Source organism: Talpa europaea (genome assembly GCF_964194135.1).
Source record: "Talpa europaea genome assembly, chromosome: 10".
Lineage (NCBI taxonomy): Eukaryota > Metazoa > Chordata > Mammalia > Eulipotyphla > Talpidae > Talpa > Talpa europaea.
This window is the reverse complement of record NC_140077.1, coordinates 40,281,713-40,301,010: the sequence shown is the minus strand read 5'-3', so window position 1 is coordinate 40,301,010 and position 19,298 is coordinate 40,281,713. Positions and strand designations below refer to the sequence as shown.

Genomic DNA, 19,298 nt, shown 5'->3' with positions numbered 1-19,298 from the left:
GCTTTATTTGATTTTAGTGCATAATTATCCTGACCATAATACTTTTAAACAATAGCAATAATAACATGCAGCTTTCAGTAACATTAATAGCTAATATTTTTGAATGTTTTATTCTTGTTTAATAATAGGTATGTTTTAGGAATATGGACAGATATCATCAAATAAGTTTTTTTGTATCTGTTGAAACAACCATGTTATTTCTCTCCTTTGATCATTTACTGAGATACAATTCATCAAATACCTGTTGAATATTTACTGTAGGTCTAATGTTCAAGGGAATAAGAACAACAACAAAAAAAGTTCCTGTATTAATGGAATTAATGTTTTAGTGGGCGGAAGAAATATAATGAATGTAATATGTAGGTAAGTTAAAAGGTGAACAAAAACAGGGATTGAAAGTGGAATCATGTGGTTTTGGGAATCTTGGAGCAAAAAGAACATTTCACAGTATTAAATAGGATATATTGGACAGTTTCATTGAGTGAGATTTGGGTAAAGATTTTCAAGATGAGGGAAGATTCATCTGATGGTTGGGAAAGTACAGTCTTTTAGAGGTTGTTGTCAGCTACATACTCGCCCAGAGAATTCTCTCAATAAATACCCCAAGATTGTATGGACTAATTAAATTAAAATAAATGAACAAACAAAATACTTGTATACTATAGTAGTAGTCCTGGAGTTTTAGTATTGTTAATAAGTGATTCTATATCACTAAAAGAACATTCTCATTGAAATTTATTTACTTATTAACATCTTAGCAAATCCTTATATTTTACTTACATTACCTGTCAGGGAGATATGTCAAAGGAAATGTGAGAGAAGCTTTAGAGAGGTTCCCTACCCCCACACTGTTTTTCCCTTGAAGCTATTATCCTAAAGGAAAAAAGAGAAATCTATGGTGTGAGTTCAGGTTTACTACTGTAAGTGTTTAAGAAATGGCCCTGTTGCCATGACAACAAATGCATGAATTTCAAGTGGAAATTTTTCAGCATATGGGACTGATAAAATTGTATCATCTCTATTCTTTTAGTATAGAATCATTGTCAACTTAAAATGAATTATAAAAACCCCATTAAAATTAATTTTAAATGTTCCTGTGATACTGTTTATTATAACTTAAAATTATACCGAAAAATATACTTACATAGATCTGTAATGCAGAAAGTTAAGCATTTGATTTAAATATTTTAAAAATTATTTTTCTGTACTATATATTTGCTTAATCTGTACTATATATTTGCTTAAATGATAAAGAAAGTGATAAATAGTTTAATGTGTTGGGAGTTTTTGACAATAGAAAATGACCTGCTACTTTACAGATTCCTACTGCTTTAAATGCTTTCTAACTTCAGTGGAGAAAAGCTGTTAAGCTTTAAGTGCTCTGTCATATTTGCAGGCTTTTATAGTAGAGGAGAACAGCAGTGAGCAATGATGATGGAAAACGATGGCAGGTAGACTTAAAACACCATAAAGCACAGACGATTGTCTGTAATGCCTTGAATTGAATCCTTTTTGAATGAAATGATCAGCCATATGTGCCACCCTTATGGACCCTGTAAGAAGAGGAGAAGAAATGTGCCCTAATGCTAACTGTGCATGAAATTGCAGTGTTAGGAGATATTGACCAGATGTTTCAATCTCAACAAATAGCTTGTTATGTGACTGAGTGAAAATATCTTTTGCTGCTTTGATCACATACACCTTGAAGGAAGGGGTAATTTAATAGAGGCTGTCATAGTTCATCATTGTCAATAAACTTTGACTTGACCTTTGCCTTATATTTTTGATGTTGTTGCTGATAGGTGTTGATGGGCCAATGTTTACTGCCTTGAGGGATTTTACTTTTTATATCCTGTCTGCTAGAAATAGTAAAAGAGAAGGATTTTCTCATTTTTGTTGCTCTTTGGTTATTAGTTGGTATGCTTCTTTGTGAATTTTCGTAGAAAATCTGCAGTGTGCATCGCAGGGACCTTCTTACTCCAAAGTGTACAGTGATTTTTCTCAAAAAGTTTCTTACTTTAGTTACCTCTCTGTCCTAGTTTTTATTTGCTATAAGACATTTCTATGATGATTGTTGGTTTATTTACAGTACTGTTTTCTGTTTCTTCATAGATGTAAGTGTTCACAGGTTCTCTTAGAAACTAACCATAATTTCCTGTCTTTTACAACTGAGGACAGTGATAGCTAGAGAAATATTTATTTATACAAGGTCACATGGTTACTTTTTCCCAAGCCATCTCTCAGAAGTCTGAGACACACTTTCCAGTACAACTTTCTTTACTGTTCTTTCTTTCATCATATATAGAGAAAGAATTGATACTGTAACTTCTAAAATCATACAGACTCTAGCTCTGCTCTCAACCTAACCTCTGTTTCTTCATCTGTGAAATTGGATAGTAAGTTAATCTACCTCTTGTTCGGTGGTTCATATAACTGAGATAACAGTAAAGGACTAGCATAATGCCCAACATATTACAAGTACTCACTAATTTAGCCTTTAACTATTATTGATGTTCCTAATTCCTCTTTGGCTAATTCTAGTGGGTTTTTTTTTTTTTTTTTGGCTGAATCTTTGGTTTATATTTGCTTTTAATGCAACTTTTCTTTTAAGCTGACAGGGAAAGTATTTAGTGTACATGGGGAAATGATGAGCTGATTTTAGAAATCAATTTTAAGTTATGATAAATATATGGATTAATAAAAAGTCCTTTAATTCCAGAGCAATATTGGTACCATCTCCTTTGATTTAAAGTTGTTTGAGGGTTATAGGGAAGGAATTTTCTTTTACCCTCTGAGGGTCCCTGTGTGGGTCTAAAAATTTAACTGAAAAAGCATACAGATTTATTTAATATAACATTTATTTGACGGGAGAACCTTCATAAGGAAATAAAGACCACCAAAAACAGTTTGACCCAAGTATTTTATGCTACGTTTGATGACTGGCCATTCGATAAAGATACAATAGGTTGGAGAATATAAAGCAAGTTTAATAAACTGAAGGCCTTTTTGTTAGGATTTTTCTGGCATCACTTTGTATACATAGATAAAGATGTTCTCTTCCTGCAGCTATATGGAAGGGAAAGGTCAAAGTTACCTTCCTCCTTCTGCCATTTTCTCAATTTCCTTCATTCTAACATTTCATAATTTGGAGTAGTGTGTCGTGAGCCCCATCAGAGTCCTGAACCCCATCAGAGTGTCGCTGTATATATTTGCAACATCATTCCACGGTGTAAGGGAATTCAACAAATTCAATTGGTATTGTGGAAAAACTATATTTAATTCTGTGAAGACATTTTCTAGAAGATTTTAAGCTTTAATTTCTCTTAAGAGATCTCTTTATATTCCAACCTAAAAGAAAGATTTCCCTGTGCATAAGCAAGAAATGAAAAGCAAAAGTAGGCATGATTTTTTAAAATCTTGAGAGAATACAGAAGTAGAATATGTACTCTCCATTTGATAGAAATCTTGTTGCTTACCCAAATGCCCATAAATCGATGACTGGATCAAGAAGATGTGGTATATATACACAATGAAATATACACTGTTCAGCAATCAAAAAAGATTAGCTCGTGCCATTCACAGCCACATGGATGGAGCTGGAAGGGATTGTGCTCAGTGAAATAAGTCAGAAGGAAAAAGAAAAATATCTAATGGTTTCATTTATAGGAGGAATATAGGAGAACCAAATAAGGGATTAGGGAGAATAATAATAATAATAATAATAATAAATAAAAAAGGAAATTAGCAGGCAACTATATATCAGAGACATGCTGCAAAGGATGGGGAGGCAGAGGGATCAAAATGAGAGGGAAGAACACAAGGGACTATGGTAATAGTTCACAGCGGAATTGGTGGTGGGAATTTTACAGGGAATATATCTGATTTTACAGGGAATATATCTGAGAGGAGAAAGCATACAAGCATACACTGTACAAAAATGAACAATGATATAATATATATAAATATTAAAAAATGTTAAATAAGACAAGATATAAACATTAAAAAAATAAAAAGTCAAAAATGTAAAAAAAAAGATATCTTATTGCTTAAAGACTTCTGGTGAAAGTCAGATTGAATAAAAATATGAAGTCTGATAAAACGCACTGTATACAGGGGCTGTTACTTTTATCACCAGCTTTGCAGACCTTTGGAAATAAATTTAGCCCACAAATTGTTGATAAATTAATTGAGTAATGGAATCAGATAATGTAAGTTATAAAAAAACTTAATGTATGCAGTATTGTTAAAACGAATAAATAGCCTTGGGTTAAATAGTTTTCTTTCTTTCTTTTTTTTTTTTTTTTTTAAATAGAGGCATGCTTTATTTATTTATTTATTTGTTTGTTTGTTTTGTTTATACATGCACTGGGTACAGTCAGAAGCGCGGGAGGGTGAGAGAATTCACCAGAGCCAGAGCGGGGAGCAGAGCAGGCAGAAGGACCGAAGTTCACTGCTGAGGGGAGCAGCGGGCGGCAGGAGGGGTCTGCGCGCCATGTGGGACCCTCTTCCAGTGGCCGGGGAGCAGCCGGGGATCGAACCGGCGCCGCAGAGGCTGCGGGCAGCTTCGCAACCCAGCGCTCAACCGCTGCGCCACCGGGGAGGCCCGGTTAAATGGTTTTCTTGGTTAATTTGGTGCAATCCTATAAATTTGTTAGTCTTCAGCTTAAAAAAGAAAAAGCCTTCCTTACTGGCCATAGCTGTGTTCTTCCTTATATCTCCCCAGCACTTCTGTATGAGAAGCTTTTAGGAACCTGGTTGAATCTGTAAGTTTTCCCCTCTGAAAAATATATTAAGATTTCCTTGCAATTTCAGGGATGTTCATGAATTTACCCTCCCATACATACCTTACCCTGATAGAGGCCCATTGACCTCAAGCAAGCAGATATAAATAAAATTCATATTCCTTCTATTATAGCTATTTAATAATTTCCCTTAGAAAATAACAATAGTAACAAATAAGCATGAAAATAATAATAGCATTAGTGATGTTGAAATAATAATTACAACATAAGTAATTATAATAATGGTTAAAATTTGTTCTGTGCCAACTTCATGTGATATCCTATGCTGAACCTTTAACCTGGATTGATTGTTATATTATTAATGATATCACCAATGTAAATCTGTTCAGTATGTGTTATGTGCTTTAGAAATATTGTATCTTTAGCATGCAGATTTAAGGAAGAGCTTATAAACATTTTATTCTAAAATCATTTCTCTTTCAACTTTGTTCATTGCATTCCAAAACCCTTTTTTGGAATACCAAATTTACTTTTAGTTCTCTAATTCTGATAGTTTCTTTTTTGCATTTGAACCCTTTTTAAGATGTATTTATTTATGCATAGAGGAACTAGAATATAGGCCAGTGGTGTGGGATGGGGGTGAGAGGATTCACTAGAGACAGAGTGGAACAGAACAGGCAGACTGACTGAAATACACTGCTGAGGTGAGCAGCGGGTGAAGCAAGAGAGGTCTGCTGTGCCATGTGGGTAGCTCCCTGGCTGTCCAGGGATCAAATGCATTCTGCAGAGGCTGCAGATAGCTTTATAGTGCTGTGCTTAACCCATTGTACCACCAGGGAAGCCTGCATCTGAACCTTTTCGTGATCCTTCTTCCTTTGAAGAATATCTATCCCACCATGTCCTTTAATTCCTACAAGTTTTCAACTTGGACAGTTTCTAATACGGATTTCTCCCACTATTTGAAAATAGAACATTCCACTTGGTATAATTTAGTAGCTTATTTTTTGTCTCTTGGAATGCAGTTACCATTAATTCATACCGAAAAGTTATGAGTGTTCCCAGAATCAAAAAATAACCCACCAATGGGCCTCCCCGGTGGCGCAGCGGTTGAGCGCTGGGTTGCGAAGCTACCTGCGGCCTCTGCGGCACCGGTTCGATCCCCGGCTGCTCCCCGGCCACCAGAGGAGGGTCCCACATGGTGTGCAGACCTCTCCTGCCGCCCGCTGCTCCCCTCAGCAGTGTACTTCGGTCCTTCTGCCTGCTCTGCTCCCTGCTCTGGCTCTGGTGAATTCTCTCACCCTCCTGCGCTTCTGACTGTACCCAGTGCATGTATAAACCAAACAAACAAACAAATAATAGATAAATAAATAAGACATGCCTCTAGAAAATTAAAAAAAAAAAATAAATAACCCACCAAGTCATGCCAAATGTGAACATTCTACTTTCGTATATCGGTGAGATTTTCCTTAGGAAATCATTGACCACTCCCCAAAGTCCAGAGTAGGTGCTACTCCCATGTGCTTCAGTAAATAGACAGCTAGAGATAGCTATTATTTTATAATAAATAATAATGTACTTATGTCTGTAAATTTCATGTAGCCCTAAACTGTAAGCTTTATGAAGAGAGGACTATCACTTTCTTGTTCACTTATTTGACAAAGTGGATAGAATATAGCAGGTACTCCTTCTGGATGTGAAAATGTACCGTTGACTCTTTAAAAGAACTCAGAAAAACAGAGTGAGAAGTTATAATAAGTAGAATCAATTTTATGATGAAATTGATAGTTTGTTGTGGCAACATGATACATGGGCATATAGACTCTAGTGTTCAGGAAACACTTGCCCAAGAATGTGAGACCCTGATACGGAAGTAGGAGGCTATGAAGAACATGAGATGATATGAACAGAATGAAGTATTCATTGCACTGGAACATTGCATTCAAGAGATTAAGAACCATAGAATAAATCTGGAGAAGCAGTTGATGGTTCAATCATAAAATTGTTTCTGTTTGAACTTTTCTTAAGAGAAATGGGTAGCTATTAAAAGACATTTTTGAAAGCTCACTCACTGTGTAGTTGATTCGAGGGAAACAGAACAGAAGGTAGGTAGATGAGTTAAGAAGCTTTTGCAAATGGTTGAGGGAACAGAGAGAGAATGGGTCATGACTGCTAATCACATAGGTTTCTTTTATGTTGCAATATCCTGGACTTAGCAGTGATGGTTGCACCACCTTCAGAATATACAGGAAGCAGCTAGCTAAACATGGTAAATTTATTGTATGAGTGAGTGTATTTCAACAAAAATGTTTGTAAAGAAATCTTATAGTAGTAAAATGGAAAACGGTAGCATACACCATGGTGGTAACAATGGAGGAGATAAGAGAAAAATTGAATTGTGTAGATTTTAAGTGGGAAAAATAGGATACATAGCAATTTGAATATTTACATCCGAAATGTGGAGAGAGTTGTAAATAATCAATAAACTAGAGGTGAGGAGTCTCAATGTCTAGATGCTAATTGATTTCATGGGGCTAGATTAGATAATATCCATAAAAAAAGTTTATAGAGTGAGAAGAGCAAATAATCCTTGGTCTATATCAGTGGAACTCTAGGGGCTGGGAAGAAAAGTAACTTGCAAAAAAGATAAAGTACGACAAATATTTATGGAATGAATTGAATGAAGATTTATTTAAAATTATTTTTATCATATCTCAGTGCCCTGTTTTTATCATCAGTCCTCTTTACCAGGTACCACCTTAGGCACTTTGCTTACATTAGCATATTCAGTTCTCACAATAATTCTGCAAGAAATATAAACTCTTGATAGAGAACACGTATTTACTATCATATGACAAGATGAATATGGCTCATATTTACATACACACAGACACACACACACACACACACAAAGTCTAAAGTTTATGGGGGTTTTTCCTACTAGGCAAAAATTTCCCCAAATCACTTATGAAAAATAGATGTTAACAAGTATTTAAGAGCAAAAAATAACAAAAGAACCGCTGTTGGAGATAATAGTAGGATTATTGGGAGTCAATTTTTGTTAATAGGGTGCTTGACAACAAGTGAAATGGAGCAATTTTGACAGGAAAGGAAGATTAACTACTAGTTATCAAGGGAGAGTGAATTTTCAAAATATTTATGAAGATTTTGTTTTACTCCATTTCTCCTGGTAGCATAACAATCATATGAGAGAATCAATCTTTTAAACTATGTGATATATACTATTTTCCTAACCAGCCTACTTCGGTTTTGATTTCCTCATCACCCTTTGCAATCAGCTTGTTCCTGTTACTTCCCAGCTTTGACATTTAATTTCTTTTAGTTGTGCTTTATGGTTTTCCTGATATGCCTCACTGGGTTTTCTGGTACAAGATTCCTCTATCTTTGACTTATCCTGTGACTATTTTAGTATGTATGTGTCGTTCTTCATCATTTTGTTATAAATTGAATTAAAGTACATCACATTTTCTTAAAAGTGACTGGCTCTTGAGCATTATTGTCAGTTATATTATTTAAATATTTTACTTTGGTAACAAAGAAAAAGTTTATTTGGAAGGTGATGTTAACATGAATAGAAATCTTTCCATAGGTTGTTAAAGATTTGATATCAAGCTTAGTGTCATTTATTCAGACCCTGTTAAAATTCAGTAATAAAATTTCTCTTCTTTCTCTCTTATCTTAATGAGACATCTCTTATCTCCTTTCCTTAGAAATCTCCATGTGTACCGTTTACCTACAGAATGCTGTCTAAACTTAAGATGACACTTAATGATCTGGTCTATATTTTGTCCCATTAGTCTCGTTCCTTCTATATAGCAGCTGTGTTTCTATACTCCTCATAGTCCTTTATTTCTCGTTTTCATTGTTTTTGTTAATAATATACTCCTTTATTTCTCAAACTATGCTGAGGCCCCTTGGGTGCTATAGCAAACCCACACGGAGTCCAGAGGACATTTTAAATTTTCTAAGAAAATAATGGTATCTATCAGGTACAGCATGAAGCATACTAGCTCAATATTTTAGTTTTGACATTATATTACATTTCTTTTGGTGGTATCATATATTTTTGCAAAACTGGGGTTTTGGATGGTCTCTGTGATTTAAAATAAAACAAGTGCTACCTAAAAATCATTTTGAAACTGAGAATAGTGGGTTGGTAACCAGTCACATTCTATGGTTTGAGAATTTTTACTGTAAGCCAGATGCTAAATTGTTGGAAAATAAATACTTACTTAGTTGTTTAGAACTAACTACTTAATAAATGAAATTATTTATTGCTTAAGGAACGATAGTAAAATTCTTAAGCAAGGAAGTAGGCATATGCTCTATGCCTTTCTTTTCTTCCAGCTCATAGCCATTTTTTTAAATTATACTTACTCTTCCAAGACCAGTTGATAACATCACCCATTTCTGGAAGCCTTTTCTGAGGCTGTCATTAATCTTTCTCTTGGGTTTTTTCTGGTAACATTTTGCTTTTACTCTTGCTTTTCTAATTGAATTCACATATTTATTAAAGTTACCAAAAATGATGGTAGCTTTCTTGTTCTCCATTTAAGGACAGGTTTTTACAGTATGGTTAGAACACTTTCACACTTTATAAGTTAGAAGTATTAGAGTGTAGCAGTGTTGGATTCTTCACATTGACTTACCTCCCAACCTTTGACTTTTCTAGTTCTAGTTTTCTTTATAACATTGACTATAGCATCCACTCTTTGCCATCTTTAAAAATTCCTGTTAAGGGCCTCCCCTGGTGGCGCAGGCTGTTGAGAACCATGCTGTGAAGCTGTCCACAGCCTCTGCATCGCCAGTTCGACAGTTCGATTCCAGCTGGTGGGCGAGGGTCCCACATGGCGAGCAGACCTCTCCTGTCTCGCCCGCTGCTCCCCTCAGCAGTGTATTTCATCAGTCTGCCTGTTCTGTTCCCCACTCTGTCTTTGGTGAATCCTCTCACCCTCTTGCGTATCTGGTGTGTACCCCGGTTCTTGTATAAATAAATCTTTTTTAAAAATTCCTGTTAAGGTTTTTATTGCAATTATATTGAATCTATGAATCAATTTGAGAATTGCTATCTTAAAATATTGAGCTTTCTAATCCATGCACATAGTATAACACTCCATCTATAATTTTTCTCAGCAAACTTTTTTATTTTATTGAGGTAACATTTGCAAACTTCTGTAGTGTTCTATGTATAGGTGTTCCACATGCTGTCTTAAATTAGTCCCTATATGTTTCATTTTTTTAGGCTGTTGTAAATAACACTTCTTAAGTTTAATTTTCAACTGTTTTTTGATGGTATATAGAATTACATTAGATTTTAGTAAATATTTTTTAAAATTATTTTCTTACATCAATGTTAATTTTTCCACAGTTTGATTTCACTCCTCAGGTGTTATCCTTGTAGTTCTCCCACCACCACACCACCTGTGATACATCACCATAGTCCCTTGTGCTCTCCCTCCCTGTTTTGACCCCTCTCCCTCTACCTCACATGTTATATGTCTCGGGAATATGGTCAGCTTGCAAGTTTTGTCTTTTTCCTGACCTTTTGTTCAGTTTCTCTTCCACATATAACTGAAACCATCCAATATTTATCTTTTTCCTTCTGACTTATTTTGTTTAGCATAATCCCTTAGATTTTTATATATTGACTTTGAATCCTGAGACCTTCACAAACATAGTTTATATTTCTAGAGCATTTGTATAGATTTTTATGATTTCATTTATTTCTTAAGTATGCACGGATTGGTATCCAACCAAAGCCTCAAGAGTTACTGTGGATGAATTTCAGCTCATTCCTCCTTGAAACTTTTTTTTTTTTTTCAATTTCTGCTTTCCTGTCTTGGACACATATCTCTGTCCCCTGATTTCAGTGAGAATGCCAAGCTGTCTTTGACTCTTTCTTCCTTACACCATGCTATTAGAATTGCTTTTTGGCCAAGAGCCTGCATGATATCAAAACTCACTCTATCAGAGATCATCATCTTACTCTGACTGTTGTCCAGAGTCTGAGAACTCTATATTTGCTTCCTTTTGGTTTTCTTTTCTAGTTATTCATAGCAGGAAGTTAATTCTGGGCCCTGCTGCTCCCTCAAGGCCAGAGTGGAAGTTAAAGATAGGTGTTTAAGGATATACTATACATATATTATCAAAGAGAAGCTGAGCAATTTTTTTTTAGCTTAAAAGAAGCAGCATAATCAAAGATTGTGAACAAGATTGAATCTCTTTCCTAGAGAATCTAAAAATGTAGTGGTTGTGACTTTGTATTAGGGACACTTATTTTCAACTTTTTGCTTAGTAGACATGAATTAGTAGGATGAAAGGAAATAGATTGGTTGCGTGTTGGTACATTGTGTTTGAGATAAAGTTAGATGTATACTAAAGAACTGACAGTCCTCTTAGCAGATACATTTATGAGTCTCTCAATTTTGAACATCAGTTTTGACTTTGATTTTAACATCTTTACTTAGCTTATGTGCTTTGGGGCAGTAAACATGGCTTCTTTTTTTGTTTATCTACTTTAGTTTACTAAACTCTCACTTTAGATTGACTAACTCTTGAGTAGATATCACTGATCTGTAGTAAAGTTCTCATATTTAGTCAATCCTTGCTATGCTGATATCAGAAATAGCTAGAATGTTAGCAAGTTTCCTATGATAAAATACCCAGTTGTGGGTATGATGAATATGATGGATATTTTTATATTTGTCCATTTTTTGCCTTCTAGATCCAAGTAATACTGATTTATAATAGAGAATTCAATTAATTTAAATCCTAATTATGGAAGGTTACAAGTCAGATTTAAGTTTGGTAGTAAGTTTAATAGCCCTTTTTTCAGATTATGCTTTAAACTTGTAAACTTTTATCATAATTAGTTTGAAATACATTATAATGACTTCGTTTTAATTGAGTGAAATTTCATATTACTTTAGTAGCATATTAATTTATTTAAGTAATCATAGTAAAGTTTGCAATTAACTTTGTTTCTTATATTTTACATAAAGCAGATATGGTTGATCATTTAACATTGATTTTTATATTAATAGAAGTAAATTATTAAACAATACATTGATATTTTCTGTTGTTTAATTTATATTTTCCCTGAGCATGGCTTAAAGATTTAAAAATCTAATGGGGGCCTCCCCTGGTGGCACAGAGGTTGAGCGCTGGGCTGCAAAGCTGCCCACAGCCTCTGCAGCACTGGTTCGATCCCCGTTCACCCGCGAGGGTCCCACATGGCACAACAGACCTCACCTGCCGCCTGCTGCTCCCCTCAGCAGTGTATTTTGTCAGTCTGCCTGTTCTGTTCCCCACTCTGGCTCTGGTGAATTCTCTCACCCTCCCGTGAATTTATACCCAGTGCTTGTATAAATAAATAAATAAAACCTTTTAAAAAATGCTGTATGATAAACAAACAAACAAACAAATAAATAAATAAATGTCTAATGGGCATCAATACTGATGCAATTTAAGATATTAATTGATTTGTGTGATATATTCACACAAATTGGTAGTATCAAATATTGAATAGGTTAATTTCAGATTGTCATTCTTTAAATGGAATGATTGATTTTGTTATTTATGTTTCTAACATACAGGAGAATAAAAAGAATAGTAAAATGAACTTTATGCCCTTCACAAAGATCTAATTGTTAACATTTCAGCACATTTGCTTTATCTTTGTTTATATAAATAAATGTATACAGGTATGTATGTGAAGTATTTATCCCTATTCAAGAAATTTTAAAATAATAGAATACAATTTTTTTAAAGATTTGTTTATTTATCTATTTATTTATCTATTTATTTATTTATTTTGTTTCTACAAACACTGGGTACAGTCAGAAGCGCGGGAGGGTGAGAGAATTCACCAGAGCCAGAGCGGGGAGCAGAGCAGGCAGAAGGACCGAAGTGCACTGCTGAGGGGAGCAGTGGGTGGCAGGAGAGGTCTGCGCGCCATGTTGGACCCTCCTCCCGTGGCTGGGGAGCAGCCAGGGATCGAACCGGCGCTGCAGAGGCTGCGGGCAGCTTCGCAACCCAGCGCTCAACCTCTGCGCCACCGGGGAGGCCCTAGAATACAATTTTTGATGTATAACAGAAATTACAATTTCATAGTTATTCTATTGTAATAGTGTCCTGTATAACTTTTTGATTTTACTCTCAATCTAAAACCAAATAAAGGATCACCTGTGCTTGTTATATTTCTGTAGTTGACTTTGACAGTTCTTTCCACACTTTTTTTCTTTTTAACGTGTGTAGTGGGAGGGTCTTCAATGAGGACTGGAAACCTGACAAATTGTAAAAGAGCTTTAACACCATTTTTCCTGTAGGGGTCTTTCAGGGCATTTTCTTTTTAAGAGTCCCTAATGTATTGGTAATGCTAGGTTTGACCATTTGGTTAAGATGATATCCCTTATTTCTTTCTTGGAATTGTCCATATTTGGAAGTTAAATACTTTTGGGGGCTTGAAAGGGTTGTTTCTTATATAGTATATTTTAAAAGTTATTAGCATTATTTTTTTCTATGTGGCATGGTTACAGTTTGATACTTTATTCTTCATTTCTGTTCTATATAAAAATTTTTAAAAGGTTTTATTTATTTTTTCATAGAAGAACTGGGGTATAGGCCAGAGGTAGGGAGTGAGAGGATTCACCAGAGACAGAGTGGGAAGCAGAACAGGCAGATCCAGTGAAATAATACACTGCTAAGGGGAGCAGCAGGCGAAACAGGAGAGGTGTGCTGCAGCACATGGGTTAGCTCCCTGGTTGCTGTGGTGGGCCATCACAGTGGTAGCTCTGAGACTTAACCCCTAGGCCACCAGGGAGGTCCCTGTTCTATATAAATTTATCATGCTTTTTCTCATTGAATTTTACTTTCAAAAGTATAAAAGTTTAATTTTATAAAAGTCAACTATGCCTCCAGTCTCTTCTCTCTCAACATCATAGAAAACTGTTCTCTTTAGTTTCTGGTTAATTCTTATGTCTTTCTTTTTATAAATTAAGAATATATAAAACTATCAACTCTAAAAGAATATCTGTATAAACTTAATGACTATTCTTAATTTTTATTGTTTCTTAAAGTATACTTTAAGAAACTTAAAGTATATTCAAATATGTCTTTGCCTCCCCCACCCCATTCTTTTTCTGTTTTGTTTTGTTTTGTTTTTTGTTTTGTTTTGGTTTGGTTTTTTTGTGGGACCCTTGCCGGTGGTGGCGGGCGAAGGTGCCAGCGCTGCAGAGGCTGCAAGCAGCCTCGCAGCCCAGCGCTCAACCGCTGCGCCACCAGGGGAGGCCCTCTTTTTCTGTTTTTAACTTCACAAAATATCGTGAAATATTACATGTGGATTGATTATTCTATAAAGCTTTTCTTTGTCCTTTTTAAATTGCTATGTGATGTTCCATTGATTGGCTCTCTCATAATTTATTCAACAGTCTTTTATGGATGGACTTTTAGACTGTTTCCAACATTTTGACATTGCCAATAATGTCTCCAAGAATATTTATGCATATGTTGTTGTATATTTGCGTACATGTATCTTCATGATAAGTCCCAACAATCAAGGAGGATTGCTACATAATCAGGCAGTTACCCTATCTTAATATTATGATTTTCTTTTTACTTTTTGTCTCCTTTATCCTTTTAATTCTTAAAATACATGCATTCCTTGTACACCAAATACTTGAAAGTGTGATAAAATTTTAATGTTTTTTGATTTTGTAAATTGAGTATTTTTGCTAACTATAAATGTTAGAATCAAAATAGGTGGTGGCTTTCGAATAGCTAATGGAAGTGTTACTAAACCTCAGGAATTTGAGCTAATTGTGAAAGAAAACAGTGAAAAGTGTGCTTTTTTGAAAATCCACTGCTATTAATTTAGACTAAAGAAATTAATGTTTATGAGATTGATGAAAATATGAGACATTAGAATTAGAATTTTAACACTTTCTGAATTATTAAAACAATTTATTAAACATGAGCATAGTTTAACTTAATTTGTATGTGAATTACTATAGGTATGACAACAATAGGTGACAACTACAGCTTGTACCATATTGTGTGCTGAGCACTATGCTAAGCAGTGTATGTATATTAACAAGTTATTTAATTTTCGATGATCTTATGAGGTGTATTTGTAATTTCTCATCCCTCATTATATAATTAAGTAAGTTGAGGAATAGAAATATTAAGTGACATTTTCTTCTTCACAGTTGAAAGTGGTAGAGGCAAGTCTTGAACCCTGAGTGTCCTCAATATATAATATACTTAAATTAGAGCCTGGATTTTTAATGACCATGCTATACTCCTTTTTGTTTTCCCGTATAAAGCCAGCATTGACCTAAGGTCTATTGAATTTAGATTCTGAGTTCTTAACCTCTGCATTCTATTTCTTCTCCCCAAAGCAGTATAAGAAGACTTTATATGTTTGTTATATTAAATTTACTATCATAAAGTGATATTATAGGATTGAAATTTCCTCATAACAGTCTAAATTTCTATCACAGCCATCTCTTTTGTGCCACTGTCCATGACAGAACACTGAAGTATATGAACCATTTTTCTGACCCATTAAAATTACTTATGTCCTATTTTTCAGTGGATGATTCAGCAGCCACACAAAGCAGCAACATTTTTTGGATGCATTGGGACAGATAAATTTGGGGAGATCCTAAAGAAGAAAGCTGCTGAAGCTCATGTAGATGCTTATTATTATGAGCAGAATGAACAACCAACAGGAACTTGTGCTGCATGCATCACTGGTGGCAACAGGTCAGTATAATTCCAAAGGAAGCCCTATACCACTTAAACATTGATAAAATCTGAAATCCAATTTGAATTTGGAATTTAACTTCATATTTACAATTGCTATTAAGGTTTAAGAAACATTTTCCTTATATCATTTTTTCCTTTTTAAAAAAATTTCCCTTTGTTGAACCTGCTGTGATCTTCATGACATATTTAAGTCAAGTCTACTTTTTGTAATCAGGATCAGAGAAGAAAAACTTTTTATTCAATGTTTTCATGCTAGTTTCTTGCCAAAATTAATATTGAAATTTTTTTTATCATATCCTGACATTGGAATATTCAAAAACATACATATATTTTACATATGTACTTTTAAGACATAGAAAATACTACATTATATCCAGTCTCATGAATTATGTCATTGAAAGCATTATTGACAAATAGTCGTCTTTCTATTATTTAACAACTTCATGTTCAATGCACCACTCAAGAAAAATCCCACTGCAGTTTTATACAATTTTATTTATTTAAAAATTCTACTTTCTATGAATTCGAAATATATTTCTCAGTGCCTTCCATGCATTGGTTGTATTTGTGCTTATTGCAGGTACATTCTTGCATTATTATCATCATTATTGCTCATCAACATATGCTTTTTTTCTCCTTTCCAAGAGAAAAACAAAATAAGTTTATTAACTATTGTTGAAACACAAAGATTCTCTCTTTTTAAATAGTAATTCACTACAATTATATTTTTTGTAGTTATAAATATTTAATCTGCCCTCCATTTTCTGTCTCATCCTTTCCCTCTTTTTTATTTGCCTCCTTTGCCTTCCTTTATTTCTGCCTTTTACTCATTTTCCCTTGCTTCATTCCCCTTTCTTACCCCCTTTATTTTTGTTTACTCCTTAACCTTTTGCAAATGTGTAGTAATTAACCTGACACTTGTCTGAGCAGTAGTCATTTAATAATTAAAATGTAATTTTCAAAATTATTTAGAGTGCCAGTTATTTTCAAACCTTTCCGGTAACTTTATTTTTCATGTATAGAAGAACTATGATTTTAAGGTTTCAGTAAATAAAATCATCCATTGTTCAAACATTAAAATATATTTATTGAGACCTTTCCCCTTCTCAGTTTTATGAAAACCATCTTTAATATGCAAGTGCAATTTTCCCATTAATGAGAAATGGATCAAGTTTTGCCTCTGATATTACTCACCTTAGAAAAAATTTGCTAAAATGTTTTCAATGCTAAATCATTATTTCAAAAAAGTCATGGTAGTACTAGGTATCCCAAATGTCCATTGCTTAAATTGTGTCCTAATATTACAATTATGGTCATCAGTATGCTTCAGATAATACTGGCAATCAGTGACTGAAAGGTAACCCTCGTTATATAACTCATTATTCAAACTGTGGAACATCACGGATTTGATAAATTGTTTCAGATAGGACTGGTCACTCATACTTCCACTAGTCAAAATTGAGGACTTAGAAGTTTGGAGAATGCAGTATTCTTCTTAATCCAGATTCTCACTGGATTCTCTGGGTATTAAGAATTGTTGTGTTTTTCTTTTGAAGAACCTGTGTAGTTTGTTATCAAAGAGTTTTATTATCAAAATAGAGTTTAGTGGCTTATACCAGAAGTGTTTGCTTTTATAAAGTAACCACTTTTGTCAAAATTTTGCTAACATAAAAAAATGCTAAAGTCATGATTATTAACATGTTTTTAATAACGTAGGACTAAGTATTTTAAAATTCATACTATAGTGATTTTGCATATTGATGCATATTACTCGTTTTCTTCATTTAATTGATTGTAATTATATGTATCCTTCAGCAAAATAGATGTGTAGAAATACATTTTGGAAGAGAACCAATTTATTGTTTTCTTAACAGAGAATCGAGTCATATTACTAAAAAACAAGTAATGAGATCATATGTATATGTGTATATGTATATATATGTGTATATATAGATATATCCATAAATGTTCTCATTTAATTAGAAAAAGAAAAAAATTATAATTTCAGGGCCATACAAAGAAGGAAAAGCATTATTATTGATTTGTATATAATCATTTTATTAAGTTTAATTTTGGGGCAATTAAAAACTCTGTGGAAAACTTAGATGCAATATCCTGCTTAGATTTTTTTTATCTGCAAAATTGGATCATTTTAAAGAATCTTTGAGTATAGAAACTAATTTTAATTTATTCTGGTCCTTAAAAATACAATGGCTTGCACATTAATTCCTCATAGTAAATATTGTCTACAGTTAGGTGTTTTGCAAAATCAATCTCATAGTTGGCTTTTAAATCATTGGATTAAATAGCTAATATAATATGTTGATATTTCAAAGCTGAAATTTTTAGTTGTATTATGTATATATTGCATAGCAACATAGTAGCTTTATTTCTTAACTAGATTTGACCTATAAAAATGTGGAACAGATTATCTTATCATTATAGTATCAAAGGAAAATGCCAGATTCTTAAAATGCCGGGTGGTATTTAGAAAAAGGATTGATATCGCTATCTCAAAGGCAACATAGAGATCTCAAAAAGTTCTCAAAATAAAATTTTATTTACATTTATTAAATCCAATATGCAGCAAATTTGAATTAAATTCTAATGTAAAACCAGATTTGCAAAAAAAATTGTTATTTTACTTTATAGCAATGCTTGAGGAAGGAAGGAGTATAGTATAAGTAAAACCAACTTGCTTTTTATTTTTGTTGTCTTAGGTCCCTTGTAGCTAATCTTGCAGCTGCCAATTGTTATAAAAAGGAAAAACATCTTGATATGGAGAAAAACTGGATGTTGGTAGAAAAAGCAAGAGTTTATTATATTGCAGTAAGTGTTTACCTAATTTAAATTTCTAGTACATATTTACACTATAAATTATAATTGGTAGCTGGTGTACATTTTAAAATAATTATCTCTTACATATCCTGAAAAATATTTGCCTATTTCAATTCATGTGTTAAGTTCACTACTACAAATACAGAACTGAATTATGGTCACTCTATGGTAACATAATTTGTGATTTTTACATTCATATACACCCCATTTTGAGTTCAGTATACATAGATGTTTTATAACCAAGAATCAAATTTTGTATTAAAGAGTTTTTTAAGATCTTTTGAAGTAATTCTGCAAATTTGTATTTTATATTTTTAGGCTACTTGTGAATGATGCGTGCACTGTGTGGGAAAATATTAGTATTGTAAATACACAGTGCAGTTTGAGCTTATTTGCCTAAAAAAACCTTAATTGCTGTTTATTCCATAGTAATTACCATGACACCTTTTAATTTAATATTTCAGAAACATTGATCGTGACAAATCTCTTAAATCTGGGAATAAGGGCAGCATGTAATTTGAATTATTAATTGTTCTGACATAAAAATAATTGGTTAAGAATTCATTTCTAAAATAAGACTATACTAAAAATCCTGAATTAATCACTCATGAATATTTTTATTTAATATGAGTTATATGTGGTTGATCACAAATATGCAGATACCTGTGAAAAATTAAAAGCATCTGATATGCATATAATATATGGTTTTGATATGCCAGCTGATGCCATTCACTACCTGAGCTCTAAAACAGCTTGTAAGATGTGTAAAAAATTGATTATCCAGTAGGATCGTGTTTATTGAAAATATAATTATTTCTTTTCAGTCCAGTGTTAATGTCTTCTACAGCATGAATATGTGTGCTGGTATAGGCCTTACAAGGTTGTTATTGAATCCTCTGTATAGCATTTCCTGCCTCTTTATAACTGTCAGGT

General features: G+C 33.5%; 1 protein-coding gene across 2 annotated transcripts in view; it reads left to right on the top strand.

Annotated features, from left to right (window-relative positions):
* Window positions 1–19,298, top strand: part of ADK (adenosine kinase) — a gene marked incomplete at both ends in the record, with an annotated part of 417,072 nt that overhangs the window by 173,956 nt on the left and 223,818 nt on the right. For both annotated transcript variants that reach the window (XM_084245203.1, XM_084245202.1), the window contains 2 exons: window positions 15,352–15,524; window positions 18,248–18,356. In XM_084245203.1, the coding sequence (XP_084101329.1) occupies window positions 15,352–15,524; window positions 18,248–18,356 (282 nt within the window). The remainder of the gene's footprint in view (window positions 1–15,351; window positions 15,525–18,247; window positions 18,357–19,298) is intronic.